The sequence below is a fragment of the Dipodomys merriami genome, unplaced genomic scaffold, assembly GCF_024711535.1.
Source record: "Dipodomys merriami isolate MVZ:Mamm:240054 unplaced genomic scaffold, mDipMer1.0.p SCAF_2, whole genome shotgun sequence".
NCBI classification, from domain to species: Eukaryota; Metazoa; Chordata; class Mammalia; order Rodentia; family Heteromyidae; genus Dipodomys; species Dipodomys merriami.
The window spans coordinates 44008639-44029388 of NW_027203381.1; the positions used below are offsets into that span (position 1 = coordinate 44008639).

The window sequence follows — 20750 nt, forward strand, 5'->3', positions numbered from 1 at the left end:
ATCTTTAATGGTACTGCTTTACTGCTACACTGAAATGTGAACTCCAGTGTTTGCTGGATTTACTTGTTCTGCTAGCACTCTACCACTTTAGTCATGCCTCTAGCCCAGCTTTTTGCTGGTTAATTGTAGATAAAGTCTTCCAGATTTTTCTTCTCAGGCTGGCTTGAAACCATGACTCTCTAAGATATCAGCCTTTTGAGTGACTAGAATAAAAGGCATGACCTACCAGCACTCATTAATTTTTTTTTCTCTCATTCTTTTTCAAAGACTCATTCTTCTATAGTAAATTTGAACATGCAGAATATCTGTGCTTACCTTGTCCAGAAAGATCCACTGTTTTCTGGTGCCCAGTTTTGCCATCAAAGAGCTCCATTATATATTTCCCTTTATCATTTGGAGTGGGCTCATTGATTTGTAGCCAGATCTGCTCCCCAGTGACCCCACTTTTAACCCTGTCTGTGAACTTAATATCAGTCCCACTGTTAAAATGAAAGAAAGCATTATTACTGTTTGTTTTCATGTAGAGACGATATTTTTTCTGTCTCTCATCAAAGGTCATACTATAAACTACTATAGGCATTCAAAAAGCATAACTCCTCTGGGCATTTTTACTAATTACATGATAATTTATATACATATATATTAGCCTTGGGACTTTCATGTGTATCTTTAACTCTGTATCAAAACTTGGGGTAACTCATAATTATTTTTCAAAATTGAAGTATTGAACTGCAATTAATAAACAGGAAAATTCTTCTGTTTCAGAGAAAATATGGGCCTTGAAACATAGCAGCTGGATTCCAAGACCTTGGGTCTGATAGTCTCAACACTTATTTTGTTTCTTTTAAGAGCCTATGGCCCCAGGCAAACTACAACACTAATTGGTGAAGTTAATTACCTTTGCTTTTGCTTTAGGATTAAGAAAATCTTTAAAGCTGAAAGGCTAAACTATATACTATTTGGCTGCATATTTTACAGAGATGAGCTATTATTAACTGGATTTTATAAGCTGGTCAAGAGCACATTTAGGGGGACTCATCTGTGCCTGACATCTCTTCTTCTTCTTCTTCTGCTCAGCCATAGGTTGAACTCTGGGCCAGGGTACTGTCCTGAGCTCTTGAACTCAAGGCTCAAGACTAGTGCTCTACCACTTGAGCCACAGTGCCACTTCTGGTTTTCTGGTGGTTAATTGGAAATAGGAGTATCACGGACTTTCCTGCCCACACTGGCTTTGAACCACAATCCTCAGATCTCAGCCTCCTGAGTAGCTAGTATTACAGGTATGAGCCACGGGTACCCAGCAAGACCAAGTTTCTTTATCATTATGCCACATCCTTGAATCCTAAGTCATTCATAGGCTCAAAAATTCATGAAAAACTCACATAGCTCAGAAGATCAGTGTTGAGAAGTTCATGTCTAACTAGTCTAATAGTCATTTTTAAGACATATCACCAATGTTCTCAATTTTTAACTAATTCTTTTAGAGTACATAATAGATTAATGGTTCAACTAATTTTCCTTCTCTCATTCTTCAGAGGGATAAATTAGAATGTTCTGAATGTCACAGAGGAATTTCCTAGAATTTCATTTATTTTATAATTATTTTCCTTAAATATGTTCTGAAAGAAACAGAACAAAAGAATGAAACCCCAAGCATTCCATACCAGAATTTTATCACTTCATATTTTCTGAACTCAGGAAATGATGAATAGTAGTAACAAAACACTATTCAACATACAAGTAAAGGCATTTTAAGGAAAACACAATGGCTGCTTTGTGTGGCTAACTACTCAAACTAGACTGTGTGTGTGTGTGTGTGTGTGTGTGTGTGTGTGTGTGTGTGTGTGTGTGTGTGCATGTGTGAGTGTATATGTTGTTGGTGATTGACCCCAGGGCTTTGTTCATTCTGGATATGTGCACTACCATTGCTCTACCACCAGTCCTAGACTGTTTTTTTTTTTTTTTTTTTTTTTGCTTATACATATTTTTATTTCAAAAAGAGACAGTATGGCTTAGGGGGGAGGGAAAAAAACACAAGAAGAACATAACATTATGAAATAAAATGATCACATGAGACTCTGGGCAGGTACTGACCCTCCGTATTTCAGGCATAAGGTAACGGAGCAAAACACTTAACCTAGACTGTTTTTTAAAATTAATTTTTAACAGATACAGTAACATTGTATATATTAATGGGGCAACATGTTTTTTGTTTTGAGGCAGTCTTACTATATAGTCTATAATACTATATACAGTTTATCTTGTATGTAATATATATACATAGTATATATACTATCCATGTACAAAGTATATATATACATTATATATACTATGTATATACTTATGTACATATATACATAAGTATATACATAAGTATATATACACTATAGAGTATACATGCATAGTATATATAGTTTATATATACTACATATACATAATATATATATTATATACAATATATATGGAATATAGTATATATACTATATGTATATGTGCTCGCTCTCTCTCTCTCTATATATATATATATTGATCTAGAATATGAGATCCTCCTACCTCAGCCTACTAAATGCTGGGATAACAGTAACATAACACAATATAATATATTATAACATAAAATAACATATAAAGTATTATGAGGTTAAAAATATCTGTCTTCTTCAGCACATTTCTTTCTTTTTTGTTAGTACCAGGGCTTGAACTCAGAGGCCTAGTACTCGTTCAGCTAGCTTACTCACAGCCAGCAGTCTACCATCTAAACTGTGTCTCTGGTCCAGCGTTTTGCTAGAGTCTCCTATTTAGCCTCCTGAATATCTAGGATTACAGATGTGAGCCACAGACACCTCGTTTGTCGTTTCTTTATTGTGAAAACTTTTAAAAACTTTTCCTTTAGCTCTTTAAAATGTATATTATATTACTGTTATTGCTTCTCACCCTTCTCTGGAGTAGCTCACCAGAATTTGAATTTATCTAATTGCAAGCTAACACCTTTTGAGCAACCTCTCCCCATCCTTCCCTTTACTTCATTCTAGTGTTGTCTTGTGACTTGAATGGAATGTGTATGCCCTGATGAGCTGGATCTGTAGTGAGTTTTCCTGGGCACAGCTCTCAACCCACATCTTAGTTTAGTGACCTTGGTTATGTCATTTCCCTGAGCTTGAGCCTTCTCAGCACTAGGATAAGAAGTACCTATTGCAAAGAGCTGTCACTATGGAATAATTCATAGACCTAAGGACTTGGGGCAGTGACCAACATAAGGTCCATGCCTACTGAAGGAAGGAACAATGTAATAAACTGCTATTTGTATCCTCCTGGGGATGTTACAGGCCTCTCTATTCAGTGGTGCTCTGAAGCATGGTTTTTAGTTTCTTCTCTCTTATGGTTCAGATGACTCTATGAAGCCAGGAGACAGGGATTGTGAGGATTGGGAAAGGAAGGACTGGTCTGGTTTAGAAACTTATTTTCTCTTGGGATCCTAGACTTAAAGCTGAATGTGATCCCTCTATAAATTCACAAAATAGATCTTCAGGCTCAAACACACATCCAGTTCAAACACATATCCCCGAAGTCATTCTGAGATCTTGAAAGTCTCCAGGGGTAGACAAGAGAGAAACATGCTAATGCCCAACTATGCCAGAAGTGAGGCTGGAGATCCATGCAGATGAGGCTTTTTTTTGGTAAAAGTCCATTAGTTCATGAAACAGGAAATGTGGTACCTCTTAGTGCATACATCTTCAATTTTGTTTGAGACCACAGCACGTGTTAACTGTATACAGGAGGACTGAGAATGTACCTCTGGAGGCCAGACAAAATACACAGCTCCTGTACAACTATCTAGAGACCATCAGTGAAGCCTCCATTGCAGAGATGTCTGTGAACTGTGACACTTAGATTATGAAGGAAGAAGTGATCAAAGGGAAAGAGGGAAAGAGCCAACTTCGCAATAAGGGGATAGCCTGGTATTTCTGTCCTATGATCCTCAATATTAAACCTGAGAATTAATAACACTCCATAGTCCTCTACTCCCCAGTGGAGAAATAATTCCCACACAGCAAGTAAGTTTTCATTTACTTACTTGTGGGACCAGTTCACTTTCAAATCATCCAGGTAGTAAGTAACAAAAGAGTATAGTCGGATGCCCTCAGCTGTGCTTTGGATTTTCAGATCAGTAGCAGACAAAGCTGAAAGATGAAAATAATATATTTCATGTATGTGTAATATATCTGGGCAGGAGAATGATGAAGCATTGCTGAGTTAAGGAAATTAAGACTTACCTATTTTCCGGCATACTTCAGTCATCAGTTCTTTGAAGGCTGTGGATAGAGTTTCATAAAGAAACTTTAGCATGAACTTGCTCAATGTAAGGTCAGATCTCAAACTATTAGCTGTCAAAAGGTTATGACTAGCTACACATTGGTACCTCACACCCAAGCTAACTCAGGAGGATTATATCTGAGGATTCCAGTTTGAAGCCAACTCTGGCAGAAAAATCCAAGAGACTCCTATCTTATCTCCAATCAATGAATAGCTAGTTAGCAAAAAGAAAAAAAAAAAACAACCCCCCCAAAACAAACAGAAGTGGAGGTATACTTCAAGTGAAAGAGTGCCATTCTTGAGCAAAAAAGCCAAGAGAGAGTGCGAGACCTGAGTACAAACTTCATTACTGGTACACACACACACACACACACACACACACACACACACACACACACACACACACACACACACACACACACACACACACACACACACACACACACACACACACACACACACACACACACACACACACAGAGTCATACCTAGTGAAGGGCATTGGACACAAAGTGAATTTATTGATCAAGTATAATTAGTGCCCTTTAAAGAAATGACTCAGAGAACTTCTTTGTACAACTACTTAAAGAAAATAAAAAATGTTAAAAAGAAATGACTCAATTTTATGATTTAAAAAAACACCTGCTTATTTTGATATATTTCCCTCTAATTCTTCATAATTATCAACAGCATATTTACATTCTAAGGAAAGAGCTACAGTTAGTTCCAAGAATGTTCTTGGCTTCAGAATTCTCTTTCTTTTTAAGTCCCAGGAAACCTTAGTTCACATTTCAGGAAGTATTCTTATCTATGTCATCAATGCTTAAAATTAACCATCTGGGCCACCTGGCTTTTCTCAGCTTAATAATACTTTTTGCCTCTACCAAGAGTAGGAAGGTAAAAACCAAAGTCAGCCTTTTCTGTTTGTTAGCAATACTGTTAAAAGTTCTTGTTAAGGAACAAAGTTAAAACTCCAATGGGAGACAGTAGGTTTCCATAATCATTATATATTTGTTTTTAACATCTTATGAAAAATGTCTTGCTTTGCTAATAACTGCAAGGCTTCAAATTTCATATAAAAATCTTTCCTGTCACCTTTAGCAATGGACTATTTTTCAACATGTTCCTGACAGAAGTTTTTGATCCTGGAACTTTATTTTGTAGAGTTGAACAAAACTGATTATTTAAATTGAAAACAGACATCTGGTAGACTGTAGATTGTAAATTCTCTGAAGATCAAAAGTATACTTTTGATTTGGAGGCAGAGAAAAAGTGGAATGTTTTTGAGTAAGGCAGTAGTTCACTCTGCTGGAATTTCAATTAAACCAAAATCTGGGGACAAAGAAAGATCAGCATGACTCCAACTGTCAGTCCAGCCCCAATCATTATCCTAGTAATATGTACTAAGGTCCTCAGATATAGATCCCAACAGTTGGTTGACTGACCTTCATCTACAAGCTTCAATCTGCTCTTATCTTTTCCTCGGTCATCTTTCAGGATAACTTCATAAAAACCAGCATCTTTCTTGGAAAACTAGGAGGAGATTAAATATGCCATATTTCAGCTTATTATTGTTCAGAGTTTGGTGTTTACATTTTTAAGGTGCTTGATTAATGAGCTGCAATGAAAACATACATTGAACAAGCATATAGCCATGCAAATAACAAACAGCTAATAGATGCCTTCCTCCATAATAATTTTCCCAGATAGTGATCCTGCTTTTTTTCTTTCACTATTTAAGGCTATAATTAATTTGAGCCCAAGGTCTTTACATATTTTGTTCTGGCTTCACTTAAAAAATAATCATTTTCAGGTGCTGATGGTTCACATCTCTAAGCCTAACTATTCAGCATCCTGAGATCTGGTTCACTATTGGACATGTATACATTATCACACAGTGAAAAAGCATTTTTGTTCCTGTAGTAGTTCAGTGCAAAAAATTGTAAATCCTCTGGGCATGAAACAAATATGGAGTGTAGTTTCTGTTTGGAGGAGAATGTAGGGCACAGAGCTAACATTTTGCATTCATGACCACCTACCTCTGTTATCAGCAGGGTGCAGATGCCATCCTTAAAGTCATGCTTTTCATCCACTGATATTTCCCTCTCATCTTTATACCAAACAATATGTGTTTCCTTCTTAATATTTGCCACCTGGAAGAAGAACCATAATTACTTTACTCTAAATAAGGAGACATTGCTTTTGTGAAATACAATAGTTGTTGGCAAAGCAAGGGAGAAGACACCGATTTCTACAGAAATCAATGAAAAATTATTTTAATAAAGAAAAAGATTATAATAAAGTAGATGCCAATGAGCAAACCTAAGTTAATTGCATCTCATTTCCAGCAGTAAAGACTGACTTGCCTCCAGACTTCCATGATGAACACAGTAATGGTACACTAGCTGGTGGAGCACTCTGTGCTGTGTGCGAATGGACAGCAACCCAAACTGAAATAGAACGGAGCTCGTCGCCTGCTGGCAAAGTCACCCCGAAGGACTGGAGAGATCAGTAGTCACTCAGCTGGTATAATACCAAATTATTTCAAAACCAACTCATAATTGAGGCCAAGTAAAAGTACCATGCACCAATTAAAATATGACACATTGATGAGATAAAGTCCATTTGGAATCTTAAAAAAATGTCACTTAATAAGCTGGGCGTGGTGACAGGAAACTGGGGCCCCAGCATTCAGAAGGCAGGAGGGGGGAGGATCCTTTAAGTACGGGAGTTCAAGAATAGCCTGGGCAACACAGTGAAGTCAACATTTAAAAACAGTGGAGGGCTGGGAAGGTGGCTCAGTGGTAGAGCGCTTGCCTTGCATGCCTGAGGCCCTGGGTTCGATTCCTCAGCACCACATAAGCAAAAAGAAAAAAGCCGGAAGTGGCGCTGTGGCTCAAGTGGTAGAGTGCTAGACTTGAGCTGAAGAGCTGAGGGATAGCGCCCAGGCCCAGAGTTCAGGCCCCACGACCGGACCCCACCCCCCCAAAATAAATAATAAAAACAGTGGAAAAGAATAGATACTATCATGCACACTTAAATGAAAATAAGAATCTCAAAACCAAAGACAAATTCCATCACTTTAAAATAGTCTATGGTACAATAAACAATGGCTTTATTAAATGAATAGACTGAATAAGTCCCAATTTATACCTAAGAAATTAATAAAATGTAAATGAAGCTTTATAGATATACGTACAGGGAAAGTATAGTTTAATACATTGATTATTTAGCAGTTTAGAGAAGACCCATTTAGATCCTGTTATACATATCATTATCAAATAAATTTCAAATAGACTAAACTATCTCATGTGATTAAAGAGATTCCAAGCTTTATCTATGACGGTTGATTTTTTTTTTTACAAAGGAAAACATATTTGTTGTAAAATTAAACTTGCACGTAAGATTTCATATAAGTGGAGAAAACAACTCTAAGTACCCTCCCACACACACTGATTATGTGGTAAAATGTAGGTACAGTTCCCCAAGGAGGAAAAACAAATAAATGAAGTAAATGTTTGGTCTCAGTGTAAACAAGAACATGCATATTTTACAATATTAAAATATTCAGTTACTAAGTGAACATAAGAACCAATGTTGGAAATTGTCATCAAACCTGCATATACAATGACTCCTGATATGTGGAGTCACACTCTGATACCAGGTGACATTGCTTTTATGATTAAAAAAATGACTGGCTGAAAAACTGCATATGGTCTGGGAAGGACAAGAAAGGCTCTATCTAGACTTCTCTGAGTCCAGCAAGTCTGTAATTAGGACAAATCCCTTGCAAGGATCCTGGATGCTGGTACACTAAGGGAGTTGTCACAGGAGGTGCTGGGTCCTCTAAGCCAGGAGATCTTAAAGCTATGGCATCTCCTGCACCTGCCCAGTGGGGTGCTGTCCTCTTGCCCCTAGGCTGTCATGGGGGTGGAGGGTGGGAGGACAGAGGGAAAACTTCCCATGTGGACTCCTGCAGAGAAGGAATTCCAGAACTTCCTTGCCTTATTCAGTCCTTTGCAGACCAGTGTCCACTGGGGTTGGTGAAAATTTCAGGAGTCTGAACATTTAGCTGCACACACTCCATCACCCACAATGCAATAGTCAATTGCTGAATTTACATAAATTGCTATAAGAATGCTATGAAGAGGATGCTATCAAGAGGATGTTTACAGAGATGATGGGGCTGGGTCTTGAGAAATTTTCTGGAGAAGCTGAAAGAAGGCTATTCTAGGCCTTGGAACAGCAACATTAATAAGTGAAATGTGGATATTTGTAACCTATTTCAAGACAATCTTGATTGTTCAGAATCTGGGGTAGGGGCTGATTCTTCTGAGGAAAACCTCTTCTTAGGACACCAGCACTCCCCTCCCAGGGCAAAAGGTAGCACAGAGGAGGAGGTAGGTGGTTTGTGGGCTGGGGAGGGGGTATAAGTGGAAAAGGATGCAAGGACTAGAAAGCATGTAGGAAAGTATGGCAATGGGCAGCCAAGATGACAGAGAGAGAGAGGGGAGGGAGTTCGCTGTTGCCTGATAAAGGGCTTTCATAAGAGTCTGAAACCTAAAATTGATTTTTCTTTTATTCTCTGGTAAGCTACTGTTTCTTCAAATTTATCAGACTAATAGAGACTGGGGCATTTGGGCTCTGGCTTTTATACTTCAATTGTCTGCCAAATATCAAATCCATGATTCAGTTGGTAACCCTGACCTCACACTCCAATCTCACCCAGTAGTTCCTTCTCCAAAACTTTTTTTTGTTATTATAAAGGTGATGTACAGAGCAGTTATAATTTCATAAGTCAGATAGAATACATTTCTTTTTGGACAATGTCACCCCTTCCTTCTCTCTCTCCTAAAATCCCATCTCCACCCACAAGTTGTATAGTTTATTTTCAAAATAGTGTCTAGCGAGCACCACTGCTGCATTTGTTCACCCTTTGCTCTTCCATTTCTGTGCCCCTCCGGACTGTTTTTTAATTAAGAAAAAACTTGAGATAGGGAAGGGTATCCTGATATGTTGTGCAGGTTGGCCTCAAACTCCTAGGCTCAAGCAATCCTCTTGTCTCAGCCTCCAGGGTAGCTGGGACTACCAGTATGTGCCATCATACTTGGCTCCCCCAAAACTTTTTTAACTTGCAGTGCTGGGGATTGAACCTAAGGCCTCACATTTACTAGATAAATGCTATACCACTTAGTTGTATTCCAGGTCCTCTAAAATTTTTTTAATGATTCATTCAGCTAGAAACCATAGGCAAAGATACAAAAATACTTCAGAATGCTACACAGAATTATTTTCCCTAAATATTTCCAAAGGTTTAATAAGACAATTTGTTTATAAGTTACAAACTTTTTCCTAGGCCTTGCCCCTAAAGGTTCACAAGGGTGAGAATTAGGAATGTAGCTAGTGAACATTCAAGGTATTGCTGTGTAGCCTAATTGCTCAGAGAGGAAGTTCACCAAAAACATTGCAGCTGGTATGTGTCTGGTATAGGATGTAAAAACAATGTGAGAAGAGCTGAGAGTGTGGCTCAGTGGTAGACTGCTTGGCTAGAATGCATGAAGCCCTGGGTTTGATTCCTCAGTACCACATTAACAGAAAAACCTGGAAGTGGTGGTGTGGCTCAAGTGGTAAAGTGCTAGTCTTGAGCAAAAGAAGTTCAGGGATAATACCCAGGCCCTGAGATCAAGCCCCAGGTCTGACAAACAACAACAACAACAACGAAAACAACCCCCAAAAAACAAAAAGAATGTGAGAGTCTTCTGAGATTAATAGAGAGGCATCCTTAATATGGAACTCCAAAACCCAAAAATGCTTCTAATCTGAAACTTTTTGAGTGTTAGGAAACCACAGGTGGAAAACTCCATGGTATAGAACCTTGTTTCATGTGCCTAATTATTTTTAAACAAACTAACAACCAAACAAGTAAATAAGATGGGTGCTGGTGGTTTCCGCCTGTAATCCTAGATACTTAGGATCCCGGTTGGAAGTCAGCCCAGGCAGAAAAGTCTGAGACTTTTATCTCCAGTTAATCAGCTAAAATCCAGATGTAGAGGTATGGCCCAAGTGGGAGAGCACCAACATTGAGCAAAAAACAACTATCAGAGCACAAGACCTTGAGCTGAAGCACAATTAACCAATCAACAATCTATAATAAAATATATTATTGTATCAAACTACTTTCAGTCTATATAGGCGGTATAAATAAATTCTATGTTTGTACTTACATTATACTCTAAGATAGATCATTATGTATGGCAAATATTCCAAAATCTTAATCCAAAATTTGGGACATTTCTGGCTGCAAATCATTTTAAATAAAACATATTTAACCTGTGATTCAGAGTTCATATCTTTATTAAATAGGTAACGTGTAGTCTTACTGACTAATGGTTACTGACTAATGGTTACATTGACATTCAACATTAAGGATATGTTGATTATCATTTTGGTTCATAGAGAAGCAAATAATGGATATTTTTCACTTCTATTTTTCTTTAGTATGATCAAATATTAAACTTTTGGTCTCTTACCTTGCATTTCAATAGTACATTACATTCACCAGTCACTTCCCAGCTCAAATACTCAGCAAAATGTGGACCTATAAAATTTTAATGATATAAGTAATCACATTATCAATCACAAATGAAAAATCAAAGTCATCTTAAGTGCTAAGGTGATTAATGATTGACGCTACAGATTCTGTTTTCAGATATTTTAGTGGCTATATATTTAATAAAAACTATTTTTAATTATTATTTATCAGCCATTAGGATAATCAATTCTATTCATTATAATTTGTGATACAAACAATATTGGAATATTTTATACAACAAATGAAAAGTTTCTTTTTAGTTGGCCTATTTTTACCTTGCTTCCTGATCCATTCTTGCCGCTGGAATTCTGCTTCTTTCTGGAGTTCTTTATAAACTAGAAATTGAAAAACAAGGTAGTATGAAATTGAGTTGAGCAGCAGAAATGCACATGTGAACTAAATGGTTTCTATTCATTACTATAACATTATTCATTCATGGTAATGACCATAGTTGTTTTGATTTGTGTGTGTGTGTGTGTGTGCGCGCGCTCGCTGATCTGGGGTTTGAACTTGGGGTCTAGTTGCTGTCCTTGAGCTTTTGTTGCTCAAGGCTAGCACTCTTTTATTTGAGCCACAGCTCCATTTCTGACTTTTTGATAATCTCACGGAATTTCTTACTAAGGTTGATTTTGAATCATGATCCTCAGATCTGAGTCTCCTGAGTAGCTAGGATTACAGGCATGTACCACCATCCTCTGGCTTTGCTTTGCTTTTTTGCCCATGAAGAAATAGGATTGAAAAGGTTAAAAAAAACTTTGCCATGGTCATAAAATGAGGAAATAGTCATCATTACGGGATGTCACAAATGTAGAGATCTGGCAGCCTCTCCAATACTAAAGGCTGCATTTTAAGTTCTCTTGGTTTATGGAAGCCTACAATGACAACCTAGTTATAATGTATGATTAACAGATTTGGCTTGTAATTTTTGTGCATGTTTTTCTTCTCAGTTCAGTAACTTAGAGTAAGTACACATTGTAAAACAGAATCATGGTTTATTCCTGAGACACATATACAGTCTCAGTTCTATTATAATCTTTTTCACAGGAGAAGGTTAGTAGTAAGTACTGGCTTATATATGAGACTAGTCAGGTGCAGCCTTGCCAGAGGAATAGAAGTAAATTTGGTGTTCTGTGTGTGTGTGTGTGTGTGTGTGTGTGTGTGTGTGTGTGTGTAGTGGTCGAGATACTTTCAATTTTCTGGTGGTTAATTGGAGATAAGAGTCTCATGGTCTTTCCTGCTCTTGAACTGCAGTCCTCAGATCTCAGCCTCCTGAGTAGCTAGGATTACAGGTGTGAGCTACCTACCAGTGCTTGACTTGGTGTTCTTTTAAATTAATGTTCACTTCTGTGAAATGAAATATAGTGGAAAGCATTAACTAGGTATAGCATTTTGATCATAGGAATTTAAGTAAGAAACAATTCTTACTATCTTCCTCAGTATGCCTTTTATGTCATGTATTTTCACTGAAGCATGTATCAAAATGTTGTAGTTAATGTTTCTTGAAGTTCTTACCATCTCCAATGAGGACCAGAGTAGAATGACCAGTTGCTTTTCCATCTTGAATCTGGAAAGTATATGTTCCCTCATCCTCATCCTGTAGCTTTTCCATGAACATTTCAATTATGCCAGTGTTTCGGTCAATATGCATCTTGTATTTCTTCAATGTGAAAAGACAGAGATAGAGACATCAGTAAGGTAGGCATTTTACCTAGATAGTAATAACCTTAATAAAATAAAGACAAACTCCAAAGAAATATAACTTTAATATTTCTTCACAACTAAGCAAGTCCCTTAAAAATTTGTATGTGGTATACAACCTAGACCAGAATTTATTGAATAGTTTGAAGTTTAATTTCTTTAGTCTAAATAAAAATTCATTACCCTATATTACAAAATTCTATCAAAAAGTTGTCTTAGATTGCCATTTTATCTTCCAGATTATATTAGTGTGTGTGTGTGTGTGTGTGTGTGTGTGTGTGTGTGTGTGTGTGTGTGTGTGTGTGTGTGTGTGTGTGTGTGTGTGTGCCACCCCTGGGGTTTGAACTCAGGGCCTAGGCACTGTCCCTGAGCTTTTTTGCTCAAGGCTAGCACTATAGTACCTGAGCTACAACTCCACTTTCAGCTTTTTGGTGGTTAATTAAAAATAAGAGTTTCACAAACTCTCCTGCTCGGTCTAGCTTTGAAATGCAATCCTATGTCTCTGTCTCCTCAGTAGCTAGGATTATAGGCATGAATGAGGTAGGTTACATTATGCTTAACTAACAGAATAATATAAAACTATGCAGCTAGGGAGGAACATGTTCCTCACTGCTATATCTTCTGCATCTAACACTGTATGGTAAATACATAGTAGGAAATTAGTAAATTACCTGCTAAATTAATATGTGAATAAAAGTGCTTTAAAAGCCTTTGAAATCTACTTACTCTTAATGAACTGAAATAGCCCTATTAGACTCTTTTTATTTTATTGCTTTGTTTAACCACGTTTTTATTTTTTAGCATGTAAAGATAAACCTTAGTCCTCGGGGATGTAGGCACAAATTCTATAGCAATTCTGAATTGATTAAGGGTTTTTGTTTTGTTTTTGTTTTTGTTTTTTGCTGGTCCTGGAGCTTGAACTCAGGGGCCTGAGCACTGTCCTTGAGCCGCTCTGTGCTCAAGGCTATTGCTCTACCACTTGAGCCACAGTACCACTTCCGGCCTTGTCCATTTATGTGGTACTGAGGAATCGAATGAAGGACTTCATGCATGCTAGACAAGCACTCTACCGCTAAGCCACATTCCCAGTCTACTTGATTAAGTTTTGCTATAAAACATATCATGGAATGAAGGCTCAAATCATGGAGCAACTCTATCCCAATTCTTATACTCCATAGCCTCTCTTGCAGGAAGCTAGTATCCAATTGAGGCCAATATTTTATTAGCTTTCTTCTAGTTTAGCTTGTTTCTTCCCCCACCACCACCCAGTTTCTCCTCAAAGGAATGCCCAGTAAACCAGGAACAAAAAACTCTCATATTCTCTTTATAAGGATCCTGATGTAATATTATAAAAATATCATTCAATGAATGGGAAGCACAGAAATGGTGAGACAAGGGGTGAACAAATGCAACAGTGATACTCAATAGACACTGTTGAAAGATGAACTATCCAACTTGTGGGGGAGGAGAGTGGAGAGGAAAAATCGGGGAGAAAACAAGGGAAGAGGGGACACTGTTCACAAAGAAAAGTACTCATTACCTGACCTACGTAACTGTAGCCCCTCTGTACATTACTTTTACAATAAAAATAAATGAAATGCATTTTTTCAAAAATCGCTCAAAGAAAAGAGAAAGAGGTGCTAAAAAATCCAAGTCGCTCCTCCTCACCCTTTTAGCTTCTCATTCACACCCATGATAGTATAGGGGAGGATCAGGCCTCCTGAAGCCCAGTTCTTCACACCACTTGAGCACTGGCTCAAATATGTCCTTTATGATATCTATGGGAGGAGAAATGAAGCTCAGATGCTGTAGCTTTATGTATAAAAATTGTTTGTATTACAAGCAAATGAATACTCAATAGCTATGTACATATGTCCATGTAAGATGAAGTTAACCAAAATGAACCCCAAGATATGGACATAAGAGGTTTCTTTGTTGTTGTTGTTAATGTACTATGTGATTTCTTGTTTCTTTTGTGTGTTTTCTCCCCTTATGGATTATCCCCGGCTGTCATGGTATCTGATTTTGGTACTCTGGGTATGGTATATACGTTAATCTGAATTAGAGAAGGGAAGAGGAACGACAAAATGGTGAGACAAAGGACAAAGAGGGAACCAATGTAACAGTGGTACTCACAAGACAATATGTTGGAAATGATCTGTACAAACTGGGGGGAGATTGGGAGAGAGGGAAAGTGGGAGAAAAATGAGGGAGGGGATAACAAGTTGGATAAGAAATGTACTCACTACCTTACTTATGTAACCACACTGTACATCACCTTGACAATTAAAAAAAGGAAGAAAAAAAGAAAATGGTGAGACAAAGGACAAAAGGGGAACCAATACAACAGCGATACTCACAAGATAATATGTTGGAAATGAATTGTACAACTGGGGGGACGTGAGGGGGAACAGGAAAGTGGGAGAAAAATGAGGGAGGGGGTAACAAGTTCAACAAAAAATATACGTACTACCTTAATTATGTAATTGTAACCCCTCTGTACATCAACTTGACAATAAATTTTTTAAAAAAGCCAAAATAAAGCAAATGGAATAGTATTCTATAATCCATACATACAGAGATAAGACAGCCAATGAAAATAACACACACACACACACACACACACACACACACACACACACACACACACACACACACAATCCCATTTAAGTCCAAAAGTAAATACAATTTTGCATTGCAAGTTGTAAGAATGTGTGTTTTGTACCTTTTTGTACCTTCATAGTTGTGTGCAATAAGGACATACTGTATTTTAAACCAGAAAGGCCACAACAAAGGTTCTCACTGCATTTTTTTGAGCTGATAGAACAAAAGGTCTGTTTTCTTCATGTAGGTGTCATGTCTGTTGGGAGTGTCAATGTGAATAGCCTTCATCTCTTTTAACAATACATTAAAAAAAAACAAACCACTCATTTATGCAATAAACACAGCTATTGACAAAACAAAAAAACAAACAAACCAAAACTGTGCTTTTTGAGAGGATATGAAGTATTTTCCGTTATTTAGCAAGCAGTGAGAAGCTGTGAATTCAGGCAAGGGTGTCTTCACCTGCCCAGGCAAAAGCAGCTCTGTATTCAGGGGTGATCATATTTCTTTTTTGGGGGGGGGGTCGGGTCGTGGGGCCTGAACTCTGGGCCTGGGTGCTGTCCCTCAGCTCTTCAGCTCAAGGCTAGCGCTCTACCACCTGAGCCACAGTGCCACTTCCGGCTTTTTTCTTTTTGCTTATGTGGTGCTGAGGAATCTAACCCAGGGCCTCAGGCATGCAAGGCAAGCGCTCTACCACTGAGCCATCTTCCCAGCCCTGAGTGATCATATTTCTGAGTTTGCCTGAATAGTTTTAATTTATGACTACTGTCTGGAATTTTTTTTAAATAGCAGCCCTTTTCATTCTCCAAAGTGTTCTGGTTTAGGTAATACAATATAATCAATCTCTATTTTCCTGTTGCAGTTTTACATACGAGAATAATTCCAATCCCACAGTCTTCTGCCCAGCAGTTCTCATTCCAACAGAAAAAAAAAATGAAAAATTATAAGACCTACCGGCCCCTCAAAAATTTCCTTTTCATTAAATATGTAGTTGACTTTGGCATTGCCTGACAGCTTCTCAGCCTGCATCCAAAACCGGACCTGACCTTTCTCCAAAATTTCAACTGCCAACTCTGATTTAGATGGAACAGCTGTGGAAAATGAAAACAAACATAGTAAGTAATTATACAGCTAGGCATTTGTATTGGTATGGATTTCCAGCAAGTAAAAAGACCATTAGTGAAAAAGGTGACAAAGCCCTGTACTTCTTGGGATATAAGACCTAGGTCATTTGTCTCTGAATTACAGTCATGTAAAAATGAGGAGGGTGAATTTACCCCTAAAGGCAAGTTAGGAGTAGTACTGGGAGTTGAATCTGACTTTGTGTTTGCCTACCACTTGAGCCAGGCCTCCTGCCCCTTTACTTTTAGCTGAGTAACTGGGATTATAGGCATCACACCTAACCTTCTAGAGGTACTTCTAGCTAACAGCTTTGGTTTGGTTAGGGTTCTTCAAGGGAGATAAATAAGATGTGATGGAAATAGTCTGAGATGGCCCCGTATATCTGGTTTAATTCGAAGTCTGCTATAACAAATGAAGTGCCATTAGGTAGGTTATTTTGAGTCCTTAGCCCTCACTGACTTGTCTATAAATAATTGAATTAAAATAAGCATGTGGATTAGCCAAGACATTTTCCAGCTATAAGAACTAAGGTTTAGGGGCTGGGAAGGTGGCTCAGTGGTAGAGTGCTTGCCTTGCATGCCTGAGGCCCTGGGTTCGATTCCTCAGCACCACATAAGAAAAAAGAAAAAAGCTGGAAGTGGCGCTGTGGCTCAAGTGGTAATTGCATTTTGTTTCATTTCAAATAATAATTTTAACTCAATTTAGTTTCTTCCAAGTGTTTTTTTAAATTCTTTTTTATCTTTTGGTACTAGAGTTTGAACCTAGGGCCTTATACATGCTACTAGGCAAGTACTCTACCACTTGAACCAATCCCCCCCTCCGACCCTTTTACTTTATATTTTGGGTTCTTTTACATTGGATCTTGATCACTTTGACCAGATTGACCTTGATCTCTCTTTTTTTCCTGCCTCAGTCTCAATAGATTAAATCAGTCTTAAAAAGTGAATTAATTTTGGGTGGTAGAAGGTGTGTGTTGTTGAAAATAAGATGTGTTTTTAAATGTTTTATTAAATAAGATTAAAAATTAATTTTGACTCCACTATCAGCCCTACATATCCACAAACCTATAGCCCTCCATATCACATCCATAAATTTAATCAACCATGGATAGAATATATTTTTAAAGTTGCATCAGTACTGAACATGTGTAAGTTTTGTAATTATTCCTTAAATGATACAGTAGAACAATTATGTACATGGTATTGTATTATACATTATAAGTAATATATGGGTTATTTAAACATAAGGGAGAATGTGGGTACATTCTATACAAGAATTATGCCATTTTATTTCTTTGGGATTTTGGTTTCCATAAAGGGTCCTGGAACTAATCCCCCATGGATACTGAGGGATGACTATATACTCAGGTTCATCATTTAAATCCTATCCATCCCAATTGTATACTAACTGACTGTGATCCCAGGAACAAGCAAAATTCTTCAGAGGCAAACAAGTGAGTTACTATTGAGAAGTGATATTGAAGTATGATTTTCTTCACCTAGAAGATGAATTGACATATGGTATCTGATCCACACCTGTGTTGTCTAAGCCATTTGAATTCCAGTGAAATTTTAAAAGTTGGCTGACATCAGGACTAGATTTTAAATCTCTTGGAACTTCCAGTGTTCTTTAGAATAGCTCCTCCAGTCATGGCTGTGTAAAGACAAGACTCCAGGGCACATTTGGTAGGAAAGCATGGCCCTTTCTCACTGATTAGTAGTCTTTAACTTTCTCTAGGGGAAATCATTGCCCTTCACTTCCTCTGAACCGTTCTAAAACTATTTCAAAAATTTGGTATGTACTGTATTTTCAATTATAAACTTCCTAAATGTGTACCAAATGTATAGCAATATTTTTGTAGTTATCCTAAATTTTTCCTTTTCAAGGTTCAAGGGATACCTTTCTTTTTCATTTTCCCCTATTCCACTATAAAAGTCGGTCATAGATTAATTTTTCTCCTGCTTCAGAACTGAAAGGAAACCCAGAAAACATCTACCAATTACTATTGAGGGATAAATGGTTTGGCTATAAAATGAACCTCACAGGCACATGTGTTGTACACATGATCCCAGTTGGCAATGCTATTTTGAGAACTTCTGGAAACTTTAGGAGGTGGGGGGCTAGCTGGAGGAAGTAGGTCAATGGCAGCATGTTATTGAAGGCTGTATCTTGTCCTGTGCCCCCGTCTGTCTATCCCTCTCTGCTTCCTATCACTATAAGGGGAATAGCCTCTTCTTCTATACGCTTCAACCATGGTGAGTTCTGCTTCACCATAAGACCAGAATCAAGGGAGCCAAGGACTATAGACTGAATCTTCTGAAATGATTAACCAAAATGAAAAGAATTCCTTCTCTTAAGTTGTTTTTGTCAGGTATTTGGCATATCAAAGAGAACAGCCAACTGCTGCGGGAGGGCATAAGCTTTGGAGTTTACTATGGTCTTGAATAGCCGCTGTCCTCTTAAATCAGTGTTTTCACATGCTAAGATGGATAGTATATACCTCACAATGGTATTAATATGAGTAACTATAGTAAGAATAAATTAAGATATTGTGAATAATGGTCACTGCTCAAGAAGCTGAGTTTTCTCCATCCCTACTTCAATTTTACTGATGAGAAAACTGAACCCAAGGATAAATCAGGGATATAGAATTGATTCCAGAGTTGTTCTCTCTGATAAGCACTAGTAGTTTCCAGTGTGAGTAGATCAGCTGAATAAAGATCCCAAGATAGCAAGAGCAGAGGGTAAAGTTTCTCCCTACAGGACACTTATGCTTGCTCTGTCTTGAGAAGTGTTGAATATCTATTCTAAAGTTGGGCACCGGTGACTCACACTTGTAATCCTAGCTACTCAGGAGGCTGAGATCTGAGGATTGAGGTTTGAAGCCAGTATGGGCAGAAAAGTCTGAGACTCATCTCCAATTAACCAGCAAAAGCCAGAAGTAGAGGTATGGCTCATATGGTAGAACACCAGCCTTGAGCGAAGTGAGAACTCAAGACTTGGAGTTCAAGCCCTAGTGCCAGTATTAAATAAAAGTCTCTTCTAGAGAAGCCTGGATACCCCATTCTGAGGATGGCAAGAATGTAGACTGGAAGGGAAAGATGGATCCTTCTGAAAGGCTCCAGTTCCCATAACAGTCACTGACCTCCCTGATTCATAAGCATATCCTCTGGGGGATAAAGGTGAGTCTGAGTGGTCCCAGATGGCACAGAGCAAACATGGCAGGCGCACACATAACAGTCCATGATGTGGTTAGGGGAACTGGCACTAGAGAAAGACCATTTACTCTTCACCAGCTGTATGGAATTGATTTAGTTACTTAACTTCCCAGGGTTTCATATTCTTCACCTCTAAAATAAGTCATCATAGTCCTGACACTTTTAAAGAAATTACAAAGTTCAAATGCATTCCATTTAGATGCCCCATAAGGGCTGGGAAGGTGGCTCAGTGGTAGAGTGCTTGCCTTGCATGCATGAGGCCCTGGGTTCAATTTCAGAGCACCACATAAGCAGAAAAAGCTTGAAGTGACACTGTGACTCAAGTGGTAGAGTGCTAGGCTTGAGCTGAAGAGCTGATGGACAGCACCCAGGCCCAGAGTTCAGGCCCCAGATTGACAAATAAATAAATAAATAAATGCCCTATAAGAATCCTGATACATAATAAGCACTTTAGAAATGTTGGTTGTCCATATTTGGGGTGGTGGGGGGGCACACACATGCGTGTGCACAAATGTGCCAATACTGTGGCTTGAACTTAGGAACTAGGGCTCTTGGTTGGCTTTTTCACTCACTGCTGAAACTCTACTCTTTGAGCCATACCTCCACTTCTGGCTTTTTTGCTGGTTAACTGTAGATAAGAGTTGCATGGATTTGTCTACCCAGACTGATTTGAAACTTCAATTCTCAGATCTCAGTTTCCTGAGTAGCTAGGATAATAGACAGGACCCACTAGCTTCTGACTTCTTGGAGTTTTTTTCTTTCTGAGTTGCTTCAACAGTATCGCATAAATACCTAATGTCAAATACAATGTGTTGCCAACTAAAAGGATGTAGCAATACATCTATGTTTACGTATATACTTTGTGTCAATCTAAGGTAGTAATCTGTGTAGGTAGTAATAATGAATGTCTACAAACAAAGAGAGATTACACAGGATGTTGGTAATACTGAAATGTACTCTCCACCCTCAGATGAGCAACATAGCATTAACACTGGCAAGGCAGGCTAAATTATTTTCTATATTTAGCTTTATGCCATTGTATCTTTTTATTCATATTTAAATTTTCTGCTCTGGAAGTTAATTTGCTTCTGGCAAACTATGTTATTTGTAGGTTTAAGGCATGTACTTAAAGGCTTTCAAAAATATTTTGAAACCACCTTAACAGAGAGGAATTTTTGGTGCCAAAAGATAAGGGAAAATCATAC

The 20750-nt window shown here is 38.0% G+C and overlaps 1 protein-coding gene across 1 annotated transcript in view; it reads right to left on the reverse strand.

The window, feature by feature from the left end:
* The window catches only part of Myom1 (myomesin 1), a 131081-nt gene that overhangs the window by 8532 nt on the left and 101799 nt on the right, over window positions 1-20750 (reverse strand). The window contains exons 25-33 of the mRNA XM_070029493.1: window positions 16160-16296; window positions 12416-12560; window positions 11179-11238; window positions 10842-10909; window positions 6351-6464; window positions 5757-5844; window positions 4272-4310; window positions 4073-4178; window positions 316-479 (exon numbers count right to left, since the gene is read on the reverse strand). Coding sequence (XP_069885594.1) covers window positions 316-479; window positions 4073-4178; window positions 4272-4310; window positions 5757-5844; window positions 6351-6464; window positions 10842-10909; window positions 11179-11238; window positions 12416-12560; window positions 16160-16296 — 921 coding nt within the window. The remainder of the gene's footprint in view (window positions 1-315; window positions 480-4072; window positions 4179-4271; window positions 4311-5756; window positions 5845-6350; window positions 6465-10841; window positions 10910-11178; window positions 11239-12415; window positions 12561-16159; window positions 16297-20750) is intronic.